This window comes from Gavia stellata, chromosome 12, assembly GCF_030936135.1.
Source record: "Gavia stellata isolate bGavSte3 chromosome 12, bGavSte3.hap2, whole genome shotgun sequence".
Lineage (NCBI taxonomy): Eukaryota > Metazoa > Chordata > Aves > Gaviiformes > Gaviidae > Gavia > Gavia stellata.
This window is the reverse complement of record NC_082605.1, coordinates 5,315,501-5,333,093: the sequence shown is the minus strand read 5'-3', so window position 1 is coordinate 5,333,093 and position 17,593 is coordinate 5,315,501. Positions and strand designations below refer to the sequence as shown.

General features: G+C 34.8%; 1 protein-coding gene across 2 annotated transcripts in view; it reads right to left on the bottom strand.

The window, feature by feature from the left end:
• The window catches only part of CENPP (centromere protein P), a 149,924-nt gene that overhangs the window by 131,899 nt on the left and 432 nt on the right, over positions 1–17,593 (bottom strand). Inside the window, exons 1-6 of one of the 2 annotated variants that reach the window (XM_059823109.1) lie at positions 17,395–17,487; positions 15,234–15,386; positions 14,254–14,411; positions 13,800–13,888; positions 9,804–9,892; positions 2,596–2,692 (exon numbers count right to left, since the gene is read on the bottom strand). In XM_059823109.1, coding sequence (XP_059679092.1) covers positions 2,596–2,692; positions 9,804–9,892; positions 13,800–13,888; positions 14,254–14,411; positions 15,234–15,370 — 570 coding nt within the window. In that variant the 5' untranslated portion in view covers positions 15,371–15,386; positions 17,395–17,487. Of the gene's footprint in view, positions 1–2,595; positions 2,693–9,803; positions 9,893–13,799; positions 13,889–14,253; positions 14,412–15,233; positions 15,387–17,394; positions 17,488–17,593 lie in introns of those variants that run through there. The other variant, XM_059823110.1, reaches the window with a different exon arrangement.

Below are 17,593 nucleotides of genomic sequence, written 5' to 3'. Positions count from 1 at the left end.
CATAGCAGACTAAGGGTACATCTAGATCAGAATGGAAATTCATTTTGCATCCACAATATTTATTGTGGCAATACAGTAAGACCTGCCATACGAGCAATGCCATATAAAAGACTTGTGGGACACCTCACTCACCCCTTCAAAATCTATTTAAAGGACTACCTTGTAGATTTTTTTACAGTAGAATAGAGAAACAGCAGCAGAGTGTAGTAATGGTATGCTCAACTCTTGATTGTGTGTGAAGCATGCAAGTTGCAGAATAACCTGTTTCAGTAAAAACCACAACTGCTAAAGCACAATGTCAGGGAGTATATAATGCAGTGCTCAAAATGCTTACAACTGAATATTGCTCTACTCACACCAACCTAAACCTGCCCCTGCTTTCTAGGAAAGCCTGCTTACAGTGAAATCAATGTATATTTTAAATCGTTTTTTTGCTTAATCCAAGTTATCCATCCCACCATTACTCTTGTCAACTGGGAACACTACAAAACTGCTATTTGTGACAGTTGACTTTTTAGAAACATAGTGCTGTCTAACTTTGCTTGAAACTTACAATTGTCATTCATCTCAAACATTCATTATTATTTGAAGTATTCAATCACTTCTACATTATTCCTTTCTTCTCAAGTACCAAAACTAACAGAAAAGTAAAAATAATCTACCTTTCCTGTTTTTACACTACACAGTGAGAAAACTATTAGAAGCACTGTCTATGTCTACCTAACAGCCTAGGTAATTTTCTTTTAAACAACAAAATAATAGAAAAGCTATAAACCCAAACCCCACCCCAAATAGTCTTCTCTCCAATACTGTGCACAGTTACCTGCCTATACTTGAAGCCTAGCAAGCAGGTAGGAAAAAATTACAAAGATTACAGACTCATTTTTTAATGTTGTCCGAGTGTGAATATTAACAGGATAAGACTTTTCAGTTGTTTTAATGCATATGTTAAAAGCATATTATCAGTCACTTTCACACAAATCACTACAGAAGATTAAGTTACAAATACACAGTCTCCTTAGCAATCTGGTTATTTGAACTGTCAGATTTGACCTTTGAACCCTTTATTAATTCTCTTACCTCAGAAAGTCTTCTATTTCTAAATGAAATCATTAGTAATGTTAGTAGAAATAAGGAGGTGTAAAAAACTCTTCATAAGCACATGGCCAGTCATACTTAATAAATATTCTCCCAAATTGGTTTGCCTTTCTCAACAGCATATTTGTCCATGGAAAGAAAAATACCTCTGGAAAGAATATTTGTAATATTGACAAACTTGTAATATGCGCCTTCAGTGAATTTATCTTCACACATCTTTTAGTAATGAATATATCCCTTCATTGTTTACATTCAACGTGTGAACAAACACTTTTTAAAACTGCTTAAGATGCACACAACAATTTAAAAGTAATCTCCAGACCCATCTCCTTTCTATTTTTTCATTTTTGTACTGAATTTTTAAGTGAGAAATATTTACAACAGTTCACTGAATCACTGTCCCAGAAACCACAGTGACTGCTCTCATGAGGCTGATCTAAGGATCAGAAAGCATCAAGTGAAGCTGGAAAAAAACAACCAAAAAAACCACACCACAAAGCCATATAGCCCTTGGTGCTCTACCTTCTCTACGGAGGGATTAAAGAAAAGTCCTTATACAACAACAAGCAGGATTAGACAACGTCAGTTTATTACTCAGCTGAGGACAGGAGATTTTTTTTTTTTTAAACATTATTAGACATTAGTACTTTTTTTTTTCTTTAATCTGGTTGATTTGATAATAGAAATTGATTAATCTAGCACAGAACTCAGAAAGGCCTAAAAGATTCAAAAAATAGGAAACAAAGCAGTTCCCACTTCATACTACAGCTGAAAAGCAAAGATGGTGCTGAATTTAATGACAGTAAATGCTTGAGCTAAACAAAACTGAACTAAAAAACCACACACAATTAAGCAGCTAAACATCCTCCTCTAACATTAAGCATCATATAAGATGTTCTCTGTCTTTAAAACTGCAGTATTTTTACTCCAAATTAGTTGTTTATCTTAAAACCAGTACAAAGACAAAGCAAACAAGCCAAATAATGGTAATTTAAAATGAGGTTCAAATACTATATTCCTGTTGAGAGTTACGAACAGTTTATTTCCCATTCAAGTAAAACACTTCAAAACTGAAAGTTCTGTCACCCAAATGCATGATGCCACATTTTCAAGAGAGACAGATCCAGTCCTTCAGACTGCCAAAGACTACAAATGTTATTTTCTTTTCATCTCTTGATTTTTTTTTTTGTTCAAAATGAAATGTAATACCAATGAAAAACTACCTTACTCCCGGCCCGGAAAGGCACAGATACTCTTATTCTCCCCCACGGATGAGGAACACAGCAATAGCATGGTAAAAATCAAGAAAAATACCAAGCAAGGGTGTTGCCCCTTAAACACAACACAAAAATCTTTAGCTAATATTCTCTTCTCCACAACATACAAAATTAAGATTCACATACTCCGCTAAAGAGTGCTAATTTCACCTCCATTGCTCTGTCTTCATGAACCACTTAAAGAACTAAATATAGTACTGATAAAGGCTTGATACACTACCTTGAAATGTAAGAAGGTACGTCTACGATGTTCATACCACTCAGCATAAGATGAAAGGCTTCTGAAAAATGTTAAAAGATTTCCATGTTCTTCAGTGCTACAAAAGAAAAATATACTGTTTAACCCAAACAGTACTAGTCAGATATGCCAATTCTATAGCCTAAAATTTGCACTGTTTCTTTAAGGATTTGTGATTAGTATTGTTTGAATTTGAAGCCAGAAATCACAAAAAAAAAAATTATCACAGCAGGTAAAAAGCTGTAGTGTAGATATTGAAAAAAAAATTGAAGACTTCATTTATAAACCAGTGTTTTCAACTCCTCATGAAGGTAAGCAGCAATAAAGTTAGTCTTATATATAAAATGTGATAACTTGACAAAGTAGTTGCCTGTAAAATCTTAGTTTGACTTTATGCTTGTTCATCCAATACTCATGTTTTCTAAATAAATTCCAAGATGTTGCATAGTAAAACTTTAACCTACAAAACCAGTAATATTTACCAAATTGCATCACTAAACTTTGAGTATTCCTGAGATCTTTGTCCTGTTCAACTAAATCTTTACATGACAGGTTATCTGCCTCTGCCCACATGAAATTCAGCTTTTCAAGATTAACCTTGAAACTTCAGTAAGCCAGAAAGCTTATTTGTTAGATCATACATGGCATCTAAACCAAAACTTTTGGTATACAGGTAAATCTTGATTTATCTGCTATTAAGGAAGATGGTGATATTCCCAAAAATTAGAGAGTGGAGCAGGAAGGGGAAAAGAGATACAGATAAATCTGTAACTGAGAAGTAGAGTGCAGAGATCTTAGCACCAAGCCCATTGCAAGCAGAAATTAATCAACCTGGATGGAGCTGAGCTGATTCTTGCAGAACTCGCCTCAGTATTTCTGCAGTTTTGGGCTCCCTCGTGAATCAGCATTTCAGCTACACATGGATACATTATGGCTTCATTTATACAAATGATCCTACACTTGCACTAATAAATTGTCTTGGAACCTGACATCCTGCAAAGAGCAGTGCAGACACACCTTTGCTGGACTTGCACTTAGCAAGTGCAATCCATCCACAGTATGGATTTGCTAGAGCTTACAGCCTATATTGTAAGACGCATATCAGTGCTATTCTGGCAAAGAAATAATTCAATTGCAATGTTATTGCAAATACTAGGTTTTCATCCATAATGCCTCTGAAAACAGAAAGGGCAGCAGTAGTCATTTTACTTTCTGGCATTTCTGAGGAATTTTCAATGCAAGAGACAAAGCATAAGAGAAAAAGAAAAGTTCCTATAGTTTTGGCTTTGCCAGTTTCAGAGTAATTGAACAGCATCAAGTGAAAATGTACAATGATTCCATGCTTAGTATACTAAGATTTTTCCATTTCCACTGACAATAGTTAACAGAGCCAACAATACACAGTGGTTACACAGTTGGTAACTACACACAGTTCGTGCTAAAGTCAAGTTAAAAATACAAGCAACACACAGAAGAAATACAAATAGATTTTGCACTTAGAACACAAGGAAGTTCATTTCCTACATATATTGTTTCACACACATGTTAAACCATTTAAGCTTCAATATAATTTCAAAATTAAATATCACAGTATCTAAAGAATCAAACAGAAGCTCCCACTCCCAAAGAAACAACAAACATTTTGAAAAATATGTATAAAATTACTGCTGAAATAATTTCCAAAGAAGTTTCAAACACTGCATAAAGTATTGAATCAAGGAAAGCTACATGGCTGACTAATTATCCATTCTTGCAGATGGGGAAAAATACACACAGTTTTGAAAGTAAAAGCTCCTCTTGATATGCAGAGATGATTACTCCTATTGAATAGGATAGCAAAACATCAAACTGACACTGAAGAGTAACACACCGCACTAACTTGGACTGAGAGATATCACTGCTATTTCTCATCAGTCTACAAGGTAGTAATGATTTTGCGTGTAAGGGAAGTTGTAATGCATCAAACACTGGGGCTGGTACATTCCCTTATGTCACGGAATTTGGTTTACAAAAGAAATTTGCTAGCAAAAGTAAGTGATAAGCTTTTCTACTTCAGTAACTGGCACTAAAGTTACCTTCTTTCATTATACATTTACTATTTTGTCCTCCTAGCAAAACTGTGTTAGTATGTATGTCAACAATGATGTATAAAAGCAAAGCATTTTTAGTAGAAGTACACCATTACATTCACTCTGAGACAGCCCAGGAAGGCAGGCAGCAATAGAAGAAAGGAAACCAAGGTACAGGAAATCAGTAATGTGCAAAAACCTGCCTTAGAACAATTAGGATTAGAACCATTTGAATGAAGAGATCTATTCACTTAAGATACGTGCTAGCACAGTAGAGAGTTTGTAGAAATCAGGAACTGAACAGACCTTACCCTCTTTATTGTTAACAACACAGTGATGGCAACTATTAAAGCATATATACAGCTTCTCAGCTCTAATCAAAAGAGGAAACAGACAGTCCATACACTGTTATGAGGGATAATTGTATTAAAGACAGATTAGAGAAAATAGGTGAGGAGTTGGTGGCAGGGGGGAGAGGGGGGAAGAGCTGGTCTTGGAGGCTTTTTTTTTTTTTTAAGAAAAAACACAACAGAAAAAATTATTTATGCTTCAAACTTCTAGTAATGTAAGGATCAGGACAAAGAAAAGGAAGGAGACAATATAAGATGACAGAAACTGCCAAATAACCAACCATTCATCCCCCACTGTCAGGGGGAGGGAGGAAAAATGCTCGTAAAGGGTGTGCAGTTTTTACTAAAGCAATGCGGCAAGAATGCAAAGAATGCAAAATTCTACAGAAGCTAAGCGTCAGAATACCTGAAGCAACATGATTCTTTAATCATAAGAGCGAACAGCTTCACGTCATTGTTGATATGAAGCCACAGTCAAATGAAACAGACTATTAGCCATCGTTGATACATACTTGCAAGCACTGCTTTGAAAATACAAAGATATTTCAATTACTAATACAGGATTTTACAAGTTTACAAAACCTGAGGAAGATACCGGACCTACATTTGAGAATATTTCAGAAAGTTACAGAGGATCTAAATGCTACATGTAAATTTTACTTTAAACATCCTTTTGGTTTGAAATTAGCTATTCTTCTTGGATTTTCAGAACAGCTGAGAGCAGAAACTTGAGGCCATTAGCAGAATGGTTGCAACAGCATACTACCAAGTCACTTCAGCCATTCAAGGCACAACTGTGCCTCGGATCCATCTATTTAATATACAGGAATGGCAACCCTTAACATGTTACACAAACATAAACTGGAAAAAATACATGAAGTTCATTCAGATATTGAAAATGTAAAAGAAAAGCCAAACAAGTTTTATCCTAGCCTGGAAAGAACAGCATCATTAAAAGGAAGTTACCACAGTAGTCACAGCTGCCAACAAAATCAGGCCAATATGAAAAAAAATGCTGGCAGCACATGCAAAATTGAGTCCCTGGAAGGATGTAGGCACATACTGATTTACAATAGCTGACTAGCTCTATGTTCTGGAAAGCTTTTCGTAACCACAACTCGTAATTGTATGTATAAAAATCTACACATACTACAGTAAAAATCGAAACTTGGTAAAGACTGCCCACATCTCACTGTCTAGTGAACATTATTCTACGCATACTGCAATATGCTTTTTAAATCTACTACATACATGGAAGAGGGCAAGACAAAACTGTTACAAAACTACATACTTGAAATTCCTTTTAAAAAACTTGGCAATTTTTATGTATACCCACTTTTATGCAATTTAAAAGACTATCACAGACCTTGTGACCTTGCTTTAGCATTATGTCTTTAGTTTGTTTTTATTTCTTTTTTCCTCTCAGATTCATCTTTACATGACATAGCAGATGAAAATTTGAGGCTAGATCACCAAGCAGAAAGAGATAGTTTTGGTTAACAAGTTCAAAGAACCAGTTTCAAATTTAGAAGTTAGTCTACCAATTATATGAGTATATACTTTTCTCATGTACAGATATAGCATTGGCTAAATTTAAGATAGAAAACTGGATTCGGTGTTTAGAAAGGGGGAAAAATCTGCGTTGGCATGAACAGACATATGTAATATACATGCTTTTTTGTATTGGCAAGGGAGAAAGAGACTGCCTAAGAGCACCATTTCAGTTAACTGTCTCATAGCACTTAAACTACCCATAAACAAGATTTCCTAATTAGTCTAAGTTAGCCTAATTCCTAATGCTGAAGCCAAGTATAACAAATGCTAAAATACCAAGAAAACTTGGTATAAAATAACAAGGTACTAAGCGCATATTAAAATTTAAGCCTTTTTTTTGGAAAGAATTTAGCATTACAAAATGTCACTGGATTTATTAAAAAAAAATCCATTAGGAGCAGAAAACACCCACCTCCAAAGCCAACATCCATGTAACAGAGAAGTCATCCAAAACCAGCAAAAAGCATATCCAGGCAGAGAGTAACTATGTATCAGGTTAAAAATCACATGCCCTTCATCCAAACACCCTCCCACTTTTACAAAATAACAAAACAAAACACAAAAGTATATAAGAAACTTAACTGCTGTAAAAGCATTTAAGGCTCCTCTAATATGCTCCTTTAGTTATTTTAAGAGACGAAATCTATTTTAACTCACTGCAGTATGCAAGAATTCTTGCATTAGCATATAAAAACAAAGATGACACTTACAGCTGTGGGAAGAATTCATGCTTCCCCTCACTTCCAAGATACCTCACCCATACAGTGTTTAATATAATGCAGACATTTCATAAATCCCTCACTTTGACTTATAAATTCTAATTAGTTAGTAAAAAGTAGGAGCAGTTTTCAAACTGTCTTAAAGACTCCTCCTATTTGATTAAGTAACCTATGCAATAGTTAACTAACCCAACAATGTCAAGCAAAGAAAAAAAAGGAAAAACAAAAAAGACTGGCAACAAGATTTTTCATAGATATTCTGGTCCTCAACACTAAAAGTATAACATAAGTGATAACTGGTGCAAAGGGGAATCAAGTAAAATCCAAAAATACAAGACTAAATATTATTATTCCATTTGCATACATATTTTATTGTCATAAGGTATTTAAGAAATAGTACAGATCTTTTAAAAATAGGTATTATATATTGCAGCAGTACCTGGTTGAAAATAGACTGCTGAATTTTGCTTCTTTTAAAAACATGTTGCTCAAGTGTTCTAGCATTCCTCTGTTTTCTTCCAAAGCAGGATGGGCTTGGGAATTACAACTGAAAGCCAAGTTTTTAACTCTGGTGCTATTAAAGACCCTTTTCTGTCATGCATTATGAAAAACGAAGCCAGCTGAGGAGAAAAAAAAATCCAGGCCAGTAGAGAAAACAGAACAGAGCTGGACAATGGATTTGGCAAGACTGGGCCAAGGAGGCAAAAGAAGGAAACAGAAACTGGAAAGAACAAACAATACAGAGAAAGACCAGATTTAGCTGGTCAAGAATAGAGGGAAAGGAAGGGAAGAGGTAGGAATCAAGATTCTAAGAGCAGCTGGTGGATTGAAGAATAAAGGGGTAGTTGGGAAAAGCCTGAATCTGGACATGAAAAGAAGGGATTAGGATTTAGATTAAGAAATGAGAACTATTTTAACAAGGGGATTGAGAAAACAAGCCATAAAGGGAGAGCACGAAATCAGATTAAGTCAATCTAACAGTGGGTTGCTATCAAAACAGACATTGTCAACATCAGCCCCACTCTGGCCACATATTTACTGCCTTATATCAGCAACACACACTGTGACAAGTCAAACAGAAAAAATGAAATTTGAAGGGGTTGGGGGCAGGGGGGGCAAGGTTGGGGTTCCCCCCCCGATTACTTTTTCAACCAAATGACTATGTTGATCCTATTTGCCATGTGGCTTCAAAAGCATGTACACTGACACAAGGACAACAGATGGCATATGCAAGTAAAGCCTAAGGAGAAAGAACTGCTTGCTTTATTGACAGCAAAGCCTTAATTAATCTTATAACATTCATGAAAACTTACGTTTACTTATGAATACTGGCGTAATGTGGAAAAGGACCAGGGTAGTGAAGAGACAGGGACAAGACAGCAGTGCTTAAGCCAGGATGAAATAAAGTCTGCCACTACTTCAACACATTCCTTTCCAGTATGACTATTAAGTTCCAAGACACTTCTGCTGTCAGAAAATAGTCATTAAAAAAACAGGGTAATTTCCTCTTCTAAATCCTGCTTCTTGAGAGCAGTCAACTACTATTTTCAGTTATACCACTAACTTTAGTAGATTTGTATGGAAATTCCAAAGCCTCTAAACAAAAAATTCAGCTCTTGGTACAGACTAATGAAGCCTGAGGTAACTCAATAGACCTTTCTTTTTCACCCATCCACTTGCCTTCCCTCTCCCTTCCCAAGTCTATAAAATAATATAAAACAAAAGGAATCACTTAAAGAATAGGATTAAGTTGACTACCCAATAGTAATTAATAATAGATTTCTTCTCAGAATAGTTTGCTAGCAGATTTCCCAGTGGAGTACCGCAGACAAATAATTTGATCATTATTCATCCTGTGTACCACGAGAAGTTGACATCCTCCAGAAAATAATCAAAAAGTAGTATTCAGTCATATGCTTAAATTTTAGTATGCACGTTTTCTTAAGCCATTGCACAAATACACTATTCCAGGTTTTTAAACTCTATGCTACTGTTTTTAAGAGATCAGTGAAAGAAATCCTGATGCAAAGAGCAGCAACGGAATGGTGAGCAGAGAATTAGAAACAGGCAAGTACTGGAGAGGGGTTCTGGATGTACACTTTAGCCATTACTCACCCACATCGCACAATTGCACGTCACATACGTGTCTGAGTAACAGTTAACATGTTGATTACATAAATTAAAATGCAATAGCTGAGACTACCTTGTTATATCTTTCTCTGAACCAAACTATTTCAAACAGCTAGAACACATTACAATCCAAAAACTTTTTCTGTTTAACAGGAATTCATAATGGTCCTTTCAGGACTTAAAAAATTATGTGCATTTGATCTTCTCCCCAGAAGGATACAGACAAGGGATCAGAAGTGTTTAGGTTGGGCTAAAAGTACATTTACCAAACAAAGAAACTGACTGCCAGCAGTTTACATGAAAACTCAGTATTGCATTTAGTATCAGATATCCCATACAACAACTTTCCTTAAAAAAGTCCACCCTACCTTGACACGAACTTCCTTACATCTGAATCGTCTCCAGATTCCATTATAATGGTGAGATCAGTAATAACAGCAGACACATTCTCTTTGTTCTAGATTGGAGAAGTAACAACGCAACATTTTAGAAATTTCTTTAGCAAGGAGAAAAAAATCTATTTGCATATAAAATAGACAAAAATATATGCAAATGCTGCTAAGTACTATAATCCTTAAAATAGCATTTTTTAAACTACAGCTTACAGGTGTGGACATTTGCTTTCATTTCAACAGTATTAGTATTATCCATACAAAAAGGCTTTTGAAATAATACCTGAACTTGTCAGCATAAAGAATATATATGTATAAAGGAAGATTTATTTATAAGAGGTTCATCTACTTCCTTTCACGTCACTTCCACTTCTTTAAGATTCTTCTCATTTTCCAACACAATCCCTAGCTGCCACATATACCAGAAAACTCAAATATAAAGTTTCATCTGAAAACTGTAATAATGCTACCCTAAGTTTAAAAAAAAATAATTTCCTGTTAGTTTGCCTTTTATTTTTTTATTTTAAAGCCCATAGTTTTGCCTCAAATTCTTGTCCCTTTTTACAATAACAACTGTTACTCAGGGATATGTGCAGGATAATAAAAATACAATGTTTCCAAATAAAAGTATCTAAAATATCTATTAAAAAAAGTGAGAAAAGAAGTTCATATAGTAGAAATGAAGCCACAGAAGAATTTAATTCTTTTTTCTACGCATTCTTGAACACACCAGAGTAATAGTTTAGAAAATAGTGAATGAAAAAGCTTAAAATAATGGCTTGAAGACCACAGCAAATGCTTCACTTTATACTGGAGACTTTATTTTTCTTATACCCAGTCACTACAAGCAAATGGGAATGGCAACACAAAGGAAACTGAACAGACAAGCTGGAGTCACATGCAAACATACCACAGCCGTCCCTAGTACCGGTGTTGGACAGAAGTACTGCTAACACTGCCATCAGTAAAGATGGAAAAAGCAAACCAAGACATGACAAAGTTCAGTGGATTGAGAAAAGTAACATCAAGAAAAATCATTGTCAATTTAGAGCAAAAGGTTCAACATGTGCACGGAGTTGTAGAGAAGCTGCTAGTAGTCACAAGCTAACATACTACCTTCTAAAGAAACTGGTTTTCCAGTAAGTGCGTTACCAACGTATACCAAGATGCCATCTTGCGGTCAAATAAAAAGATTTAAAAGGAAAGCTCTTGAGTAGAAAGCAACTCTTATTTGAATGGTTGCTTTCTCAAGTGGTGGAGACTTGTTTTGGCAGACTTTCAAGCTAATTGTACATGTCCTCTCCTAATACCTAAGGACAGTAAGAGGGGAAAATAAATCCAACAATGGTTTTGCATTAACCTGTTTTTTTCATCCACATTTTGACCTTTATAAGCATCCACCTATGCACAACGGTGAACAGACGGGAGCTTCTTTGCTTGCACTCAAAGCTGGCAAAACACTAGTCAGCTTAGGAATATCAACCATACGCTAGTCTGATGCTGTGTCAAAACTAAAGAACCAGCTAAGATGTAAAATATATCAGGCAGTGAGTGACCAATACAACAGTAATACAGACATAATCTCAACCATTCACAGCTAGTCAGATTGAACTCAGATCTGCCTATCCCTCTTTGTACAACTGTATCCTAGAATACAGCTTTTAACGTGAATGACATTTAACAACTTGTTTAAGATCAAATTAGAGACAATTACAGGAACAATTTGTTGCTGTGTATTTACAGGTTTGATTTAAGGTACTACAGAGCTGAGTTAGCTGTATTGTAACTTAACTGCTAGATTAAACAGCTAGAGTTAACGGTGTTAAAAAAAAATTACTCTCTATGTCCTCTGCATACCAATGTATTCGTTACCTACCAAGCATTTCCCCAAAACAGCTGTCATCTTTTATTTCTCAAGATGGATGAAACTAGTTGCAACTCTACACTATCTTGCCCATGCTGATCTCAGTACAGGTTATTTTGAATACAATCGTTAATGCCGTATCTTAGAAAACAGGCTTCTCCATTTTTATATGCAAGAAGCTGGAGGCATAAAAATGTTAAAGCTAAGTTTTCAGGTCTTAGTCAGGCCTGAAGTCACAACTTTCCTGAGAGATACAGAGGCAGACTCCTGCATCCTCAGGGGACCTATGACTTCATTGCAGAATGACCTGCAGGGTATACAAAGCCTGTGACAAAACCAAGATAACATGCCATTACTTCTACACCACAGAAACAGCCAACTAGAACTAGGTAAAATGTCTGAATGGAATTGTTAACAAACTAGTCATGAAATATGCTTTCTCATTATAAAGAAATGGAAGAGATTAATTTTTAGTCATATAAATTACAAAAATTATATTTTAAAATATAATCCTTAAACTTGAATTTTTGAACTACTAAATTCTCTCAAAATCTATTTGATTTAAACAGTTCTAATAAAATGAAAATATAGAACTGTACACAATGGTTTATTTTGTAGCTCTAAGCAACCATTACATTATGATTTGTACAACAGCTAAAACATATTAACATTTAAATACAAATCCTTTAATAACATTCAAGTTCATATACAAACACATTGGTGTCTGCTTAACTAATTTACCATTTTCCACAACATGCCCACAACCCACAACATACCAATGCATAAAATATTGGCAATTCAAAGTTTATTAACTTAAAGTAAATTAATAAAATTTAATATGCAATGCAGATGATGGAAGTTACAGGTGCCATGTACTTTTATTAAAAAAATTCATGCAAAAAATTGACTCAAAATTATATTTTTTTCAACTGAAGTGGTTTTTTTTTAAATATATACACTTGGTATTCTATATATCACTCTAAATAGGGTATTTCATCAGCACTGAAGTAGTAGACGTTTTAGGCATTACATAGACAAGTGCTGCCATCTAATGTTAGTGTACCATATTTAAGCATAACGAGTACAGCTATAAACAAACAACATCCAGTTACTCATCTGAGCTCCACTAAAACATGTCATCATTCTGCGGGAGCATACAAGTGAGAAAAAAACCTCATTCATCTAACGAAGTCGCATGATGGATAGAGACTATATCCATGCTCAAAGCTAAATACAGTTTTATACAAGCAAGTGGTAAAATGATATCACTAGGACCAAAAGTTTGAAGTCATGCATGGGCTTCAGAGGTCGCAGAATAACCTCATTCAGCTGAACTCCTGCAGTTTCAAATTACGCAATCTATGTGTGACGATCTAAATATTAATTTCCTAAATTCATAATATGGCTTTTCTTAAGATTAGGAAGGACATCTTTACATAGCAAGGAAGTATTTAATACTATTAGATTCAATCACATTCAATTTAAAAAATACCTTTAAAGTTGAGCTGAAAATCAAATTTTCTTGAGAAAGAAATTTTCTGATGTCAAAAATATTATTACAAATTGGGGTAGCAGCTGTTTTCCACTGCTTAACATTTTGAATTCTGTGCTAAGAATAGGTTCTTATGAAAGAGCTTCCTTGAAAAAATCTGTAATCATTAGTGTAACTTCTGTGCAGTCCCGTGATGTAATGGCTAGTCACACTAGCCAAGAAAATAGAAATATAACCAAAGTAAAAAAACTCAAAACCAATTGTTCAAGTTTGTAGTGTTTTAGCTTTTCCTCAGTTGCCTCAAGAGAGGTAAGATTTGGAATTTTCCAGTCTCCAGAACAAGACATCTGATTATAGGAGAACATAAGAATTTTGTGACTGACTGTTGAACATGACCTTCAGAACTATTTTGCTTGGATGCGCATGGAATTCAAAAGTTGGGTCCAGTTGCTACAGAGTGAAAACAACTCAATGCAGCTTAGATTAAGGAGACTCGGGCAATCAAAATGACAAAATACCAGTTGAAGGTTTCAGCTGGAAAAGGAAGTATTGACATTTGTCCATTTGAAGTTTTGTTTGCTTGGCTTTTTTTTTTTAAACATACATTGATCCTTACCTGCATTTCAAGCAGCTGGAATTCCAATTGAAAAGACAGGGAGTGACAATTCCCTGATAATCTGTGCTTCTGCACTGTTCTGTTTTTAGCTGTTATAAAATAAAGTTAACAAAATACTTTATTATAATTATATTCAACAATTATTGCATTTCTTCCATTAGTCATATTTAAAGTACCAACTGATACCATCCAGTGTATAAATAATGAAGTCAAGTTAAATGTGTTAAGAAAAAAAAACCCCACAACTAACTTAACTGTAGTCTTCCACTTCCCACTATGCAAAATACTATATTTACTCAGAAACTATTTTGTCAGTAAAGAAAACTCTATTGTATCTCAAAATGATTGTCTTTCTGGTAACATTGAAAGTAGAATTACAACATGCATTTGCAAATGTAATGAACTGAAACAGTAGAATCAGTATAGCGCCAGTAAAGGGCACAAAAATGCTTACATTTTTCCACTGTTTTCTTGGAATGATTTGTGAACTGAATACCAGTAAATTTCATTAAAAATGAGAGATCTGTTTCTAGACTTTCAAGTTGAGCTTTCAGGTCTGATGGAGATTCATGTCCCTTGGATTCTCCCTGAAATTCTCTTTGGAATGATTTTCTAGAATTGAAAAAGAAAAAAAAAATCAAAAGGGCAAAAGACCCAGACATAAGAACATGTTTTGTCACATCAGTACAGCAATACCGTTAAATAAAAGGCATTTGTAACGTGATCTGATGATTTTCAGACCAAGATCAGTTTTCAATGAGTCAAATTTCAGTTGGATCATATTACCAGGAACAATAAACTATTTAACTTACATAAATACTTTATGTTCACTACCACATAGACACAGCCTTTATTATAGGTCTTGAGATGCAAGTATCCATTTCAAGGAACATGCAACAAAAAATGAGCTGACACCTTTACTCATCTAAACAACTTATTTTATCTACAGAGTGTACATTTACTATAGAGTATCAGTTAAATAATGGAAATAAAAAGCCCTAACATGGCACTTCTTTAGCATATAAGTAGTCACACCCGGACATGTCCCCATCTTTTTTTTTTTTTTTTTTCTTTTTAAGTAAATGTGCCCTGAGCTGTTTCACAGTGCATGATGGAAAACATGGCCTTCGCAGTCAACAACTTTGCAGGGCCTGCACAGTAACATGCCTGATATCATGCTCTGGACCACTATGATTGCCTTTTAAAAAACAAACAAACAAAACCCTAAAAAACCACAAACTACCAACAGAAGGCAGTAAAAAAAGACATCAGCTATTTATTATTTGTAATCTTTTACCATATACAGCCCACGTCCTAAACAAGATCAGCACTGTAAAAATAACATAAGGGAAGTCCTGACATAGAGGCAAAAGCTTATCCTAAACAATTTTGACAAAGAAACACTACTAATCAAACATGTGGAAAAAGGCATACATTGACATTAATATCTCCTCATCAGAAAAAGAGGTGGATTCTTGTTGGCCATCTTCATACTTTTCAGCCAATAGTTTAATTTCTTCTTCCAGTAATCGGATTTCATCTTCATAAACTTGACAAGTGCCGTCATCCATTTCTCAATCAACGTTACTAGATAAAACAAAATAAATATATTTCTCCTTAGGCCAAATAAAAAAAAATAATCCATTTTCAAAATAAATTATTTTTATCCAAGGAGTTAATTTAAGAAATGCAAATACAACATTAGGCAATTGTTTCTTCTACCCCTCTACTTAAAATGAGACAATTCTATTGTATTTTATGACTTTTGAAAACTGAAGAATTGGTACGTACATTTTTTAAATATCCCAGGTAACTTTGACAAGTATAATAACTTATACCTCTGTAAAGAATTTTAGAGTGTCAGACACTCCTGGTTTGCTATAGAAGATTAAACTAACATATAAACCTCGATCCTCAGCAACCTAATTTGACAGGAATTCTGTCACCATCTTGAAAACTGAATTAGGCTTGCAGTAAAACTCTGCTCTTAATACTACAGTACTCTATCATCACCGTAACTCCTACTTAAACCCTAGAAAGTCCAATTAGAAAGACACTGGTCTGCAAGTAGACATTAGAAGAGCAGAAAAACTGCTTTTTCCATAATTCTGAATGTAACAAAGCTTCCTAAGAAACACGGTGACTCACTCTGCTAAAAGCATCATGAACTGGAAAGGTTCTACCTCCAGTGAATACAGGCAGCTACTAGGTATCAGCAAGAATGTGACAAAGAACAAATTTCTGACTTTACATAAAAGAAGAGAGAAAAAAAGAACAGTTTCTCCAAATAGATAACAATTTTGAAAAAAATGTAGTTTTGTTGCATTAGTTCCTCAAAAACTTAATTCATTGAGTCCAAATGTAATTACTAAACCAATTTTAAGACACATATCACTTCATAGCCTCCAAACACAGAAGTTAAATCAGGAATCTAATGTAGTCAAAGGCTTTCTTTAAGAATCTTTTTAACTTATCATGATTTCACCCAGGAGCGTATCCAGCTGTTTTACATTTGCTGTGATAGAACAACAAGCTGTTCTGCAGGAAGAAAGCAACCCTAATCAGATACAGAAACTGAATCCAGCTTCGACCAATTCACCTAACAATCCACCTGATTAAAGGAAGCACAGCTGTTCCTACTAACACAATAGCATGATCTGCCTTTCAAGTAAACAGCAGTAAAAAGACACAAAGAAACACCCATGTTTCACAAATAATTCAAAATAAATAAACATAATTTTTAAGAAGAAAAAAAATCTGACATTCAGCCTAGACATGACACATTCAAAGGACTGTGGAAAACATGATGCAGCTCAATACCAATATATTAATACTTTCAACCGGGGGGGGGGGAATCTAGTTTTATGTGTGTTTTTAAACAACCCCTACTGTATTTGTAAGATCCACACTAAGATAGTTTAATAAAAAAGGATGAGGGGGAAATGGGATTTTGTTGGTTTATTTCATAAGAAACAGCATCTGAATAACACATAAAAGAAAAAACATTCAAAACATGTTTTGCATTAAAAACTTATTTAGTGAATAAAGAAAGTACATGCAATTAAAGAATCACTGAGCTTGTGCCTAGTCAATACTTCCTCTGAAATTTTAAAGTGATCTTATGCAACATATGACAACAAACAAGATCAGTGGGGACAAAAAAAATACAAGTTCTCCAACTTTTAATGCATCCTATTAGTTGGGGGTTTTAATTGGATAGATTGAGGAAAATTTTGGTCATAATAAAGAGTACAATGCGAAAAAAAAAACCCTATTATAATAGCCAGAACTTCAGCTTAGGTTGTTAGCTAATTCCTCTTTTAACAGCTAACTGTTTGGAAAACAGTAACAGAACATGTATACCGCTTACAGCTATTGTAACTCAAGTAATTTTACTAGACTGCAGAAGACTCAGAGACTAGTTATAACTTCAAAGAGCATTACCTACAGGAAAAAAATACCCGTACAAACTTTTAATTAAATAAAACTTAACTTTAACGACAAACAACCTATTATTTCTCCTCACCCTAAGCGTACGCGCACACACATATATATATTTGTGCATTAACGGTAATTATTTCATATTTCTACGTACCTGCCCATAGACAACCCTAAGCATTTGCTTTTACGCTGCCACAGGAGGAGCTGGGAAAAGCACGCAAGAGTTTGTGAGAAAGGAGCTGGCGGAGTTCTGCCTTTCGTTGCTTTGCTTCTCGCCCTCAACTCTCCCAAGGTAACGGCTGCAAACACGACTCGGAGCCGGTGCCGTCCCAGCCCGCCCCCAGAGACGGCTC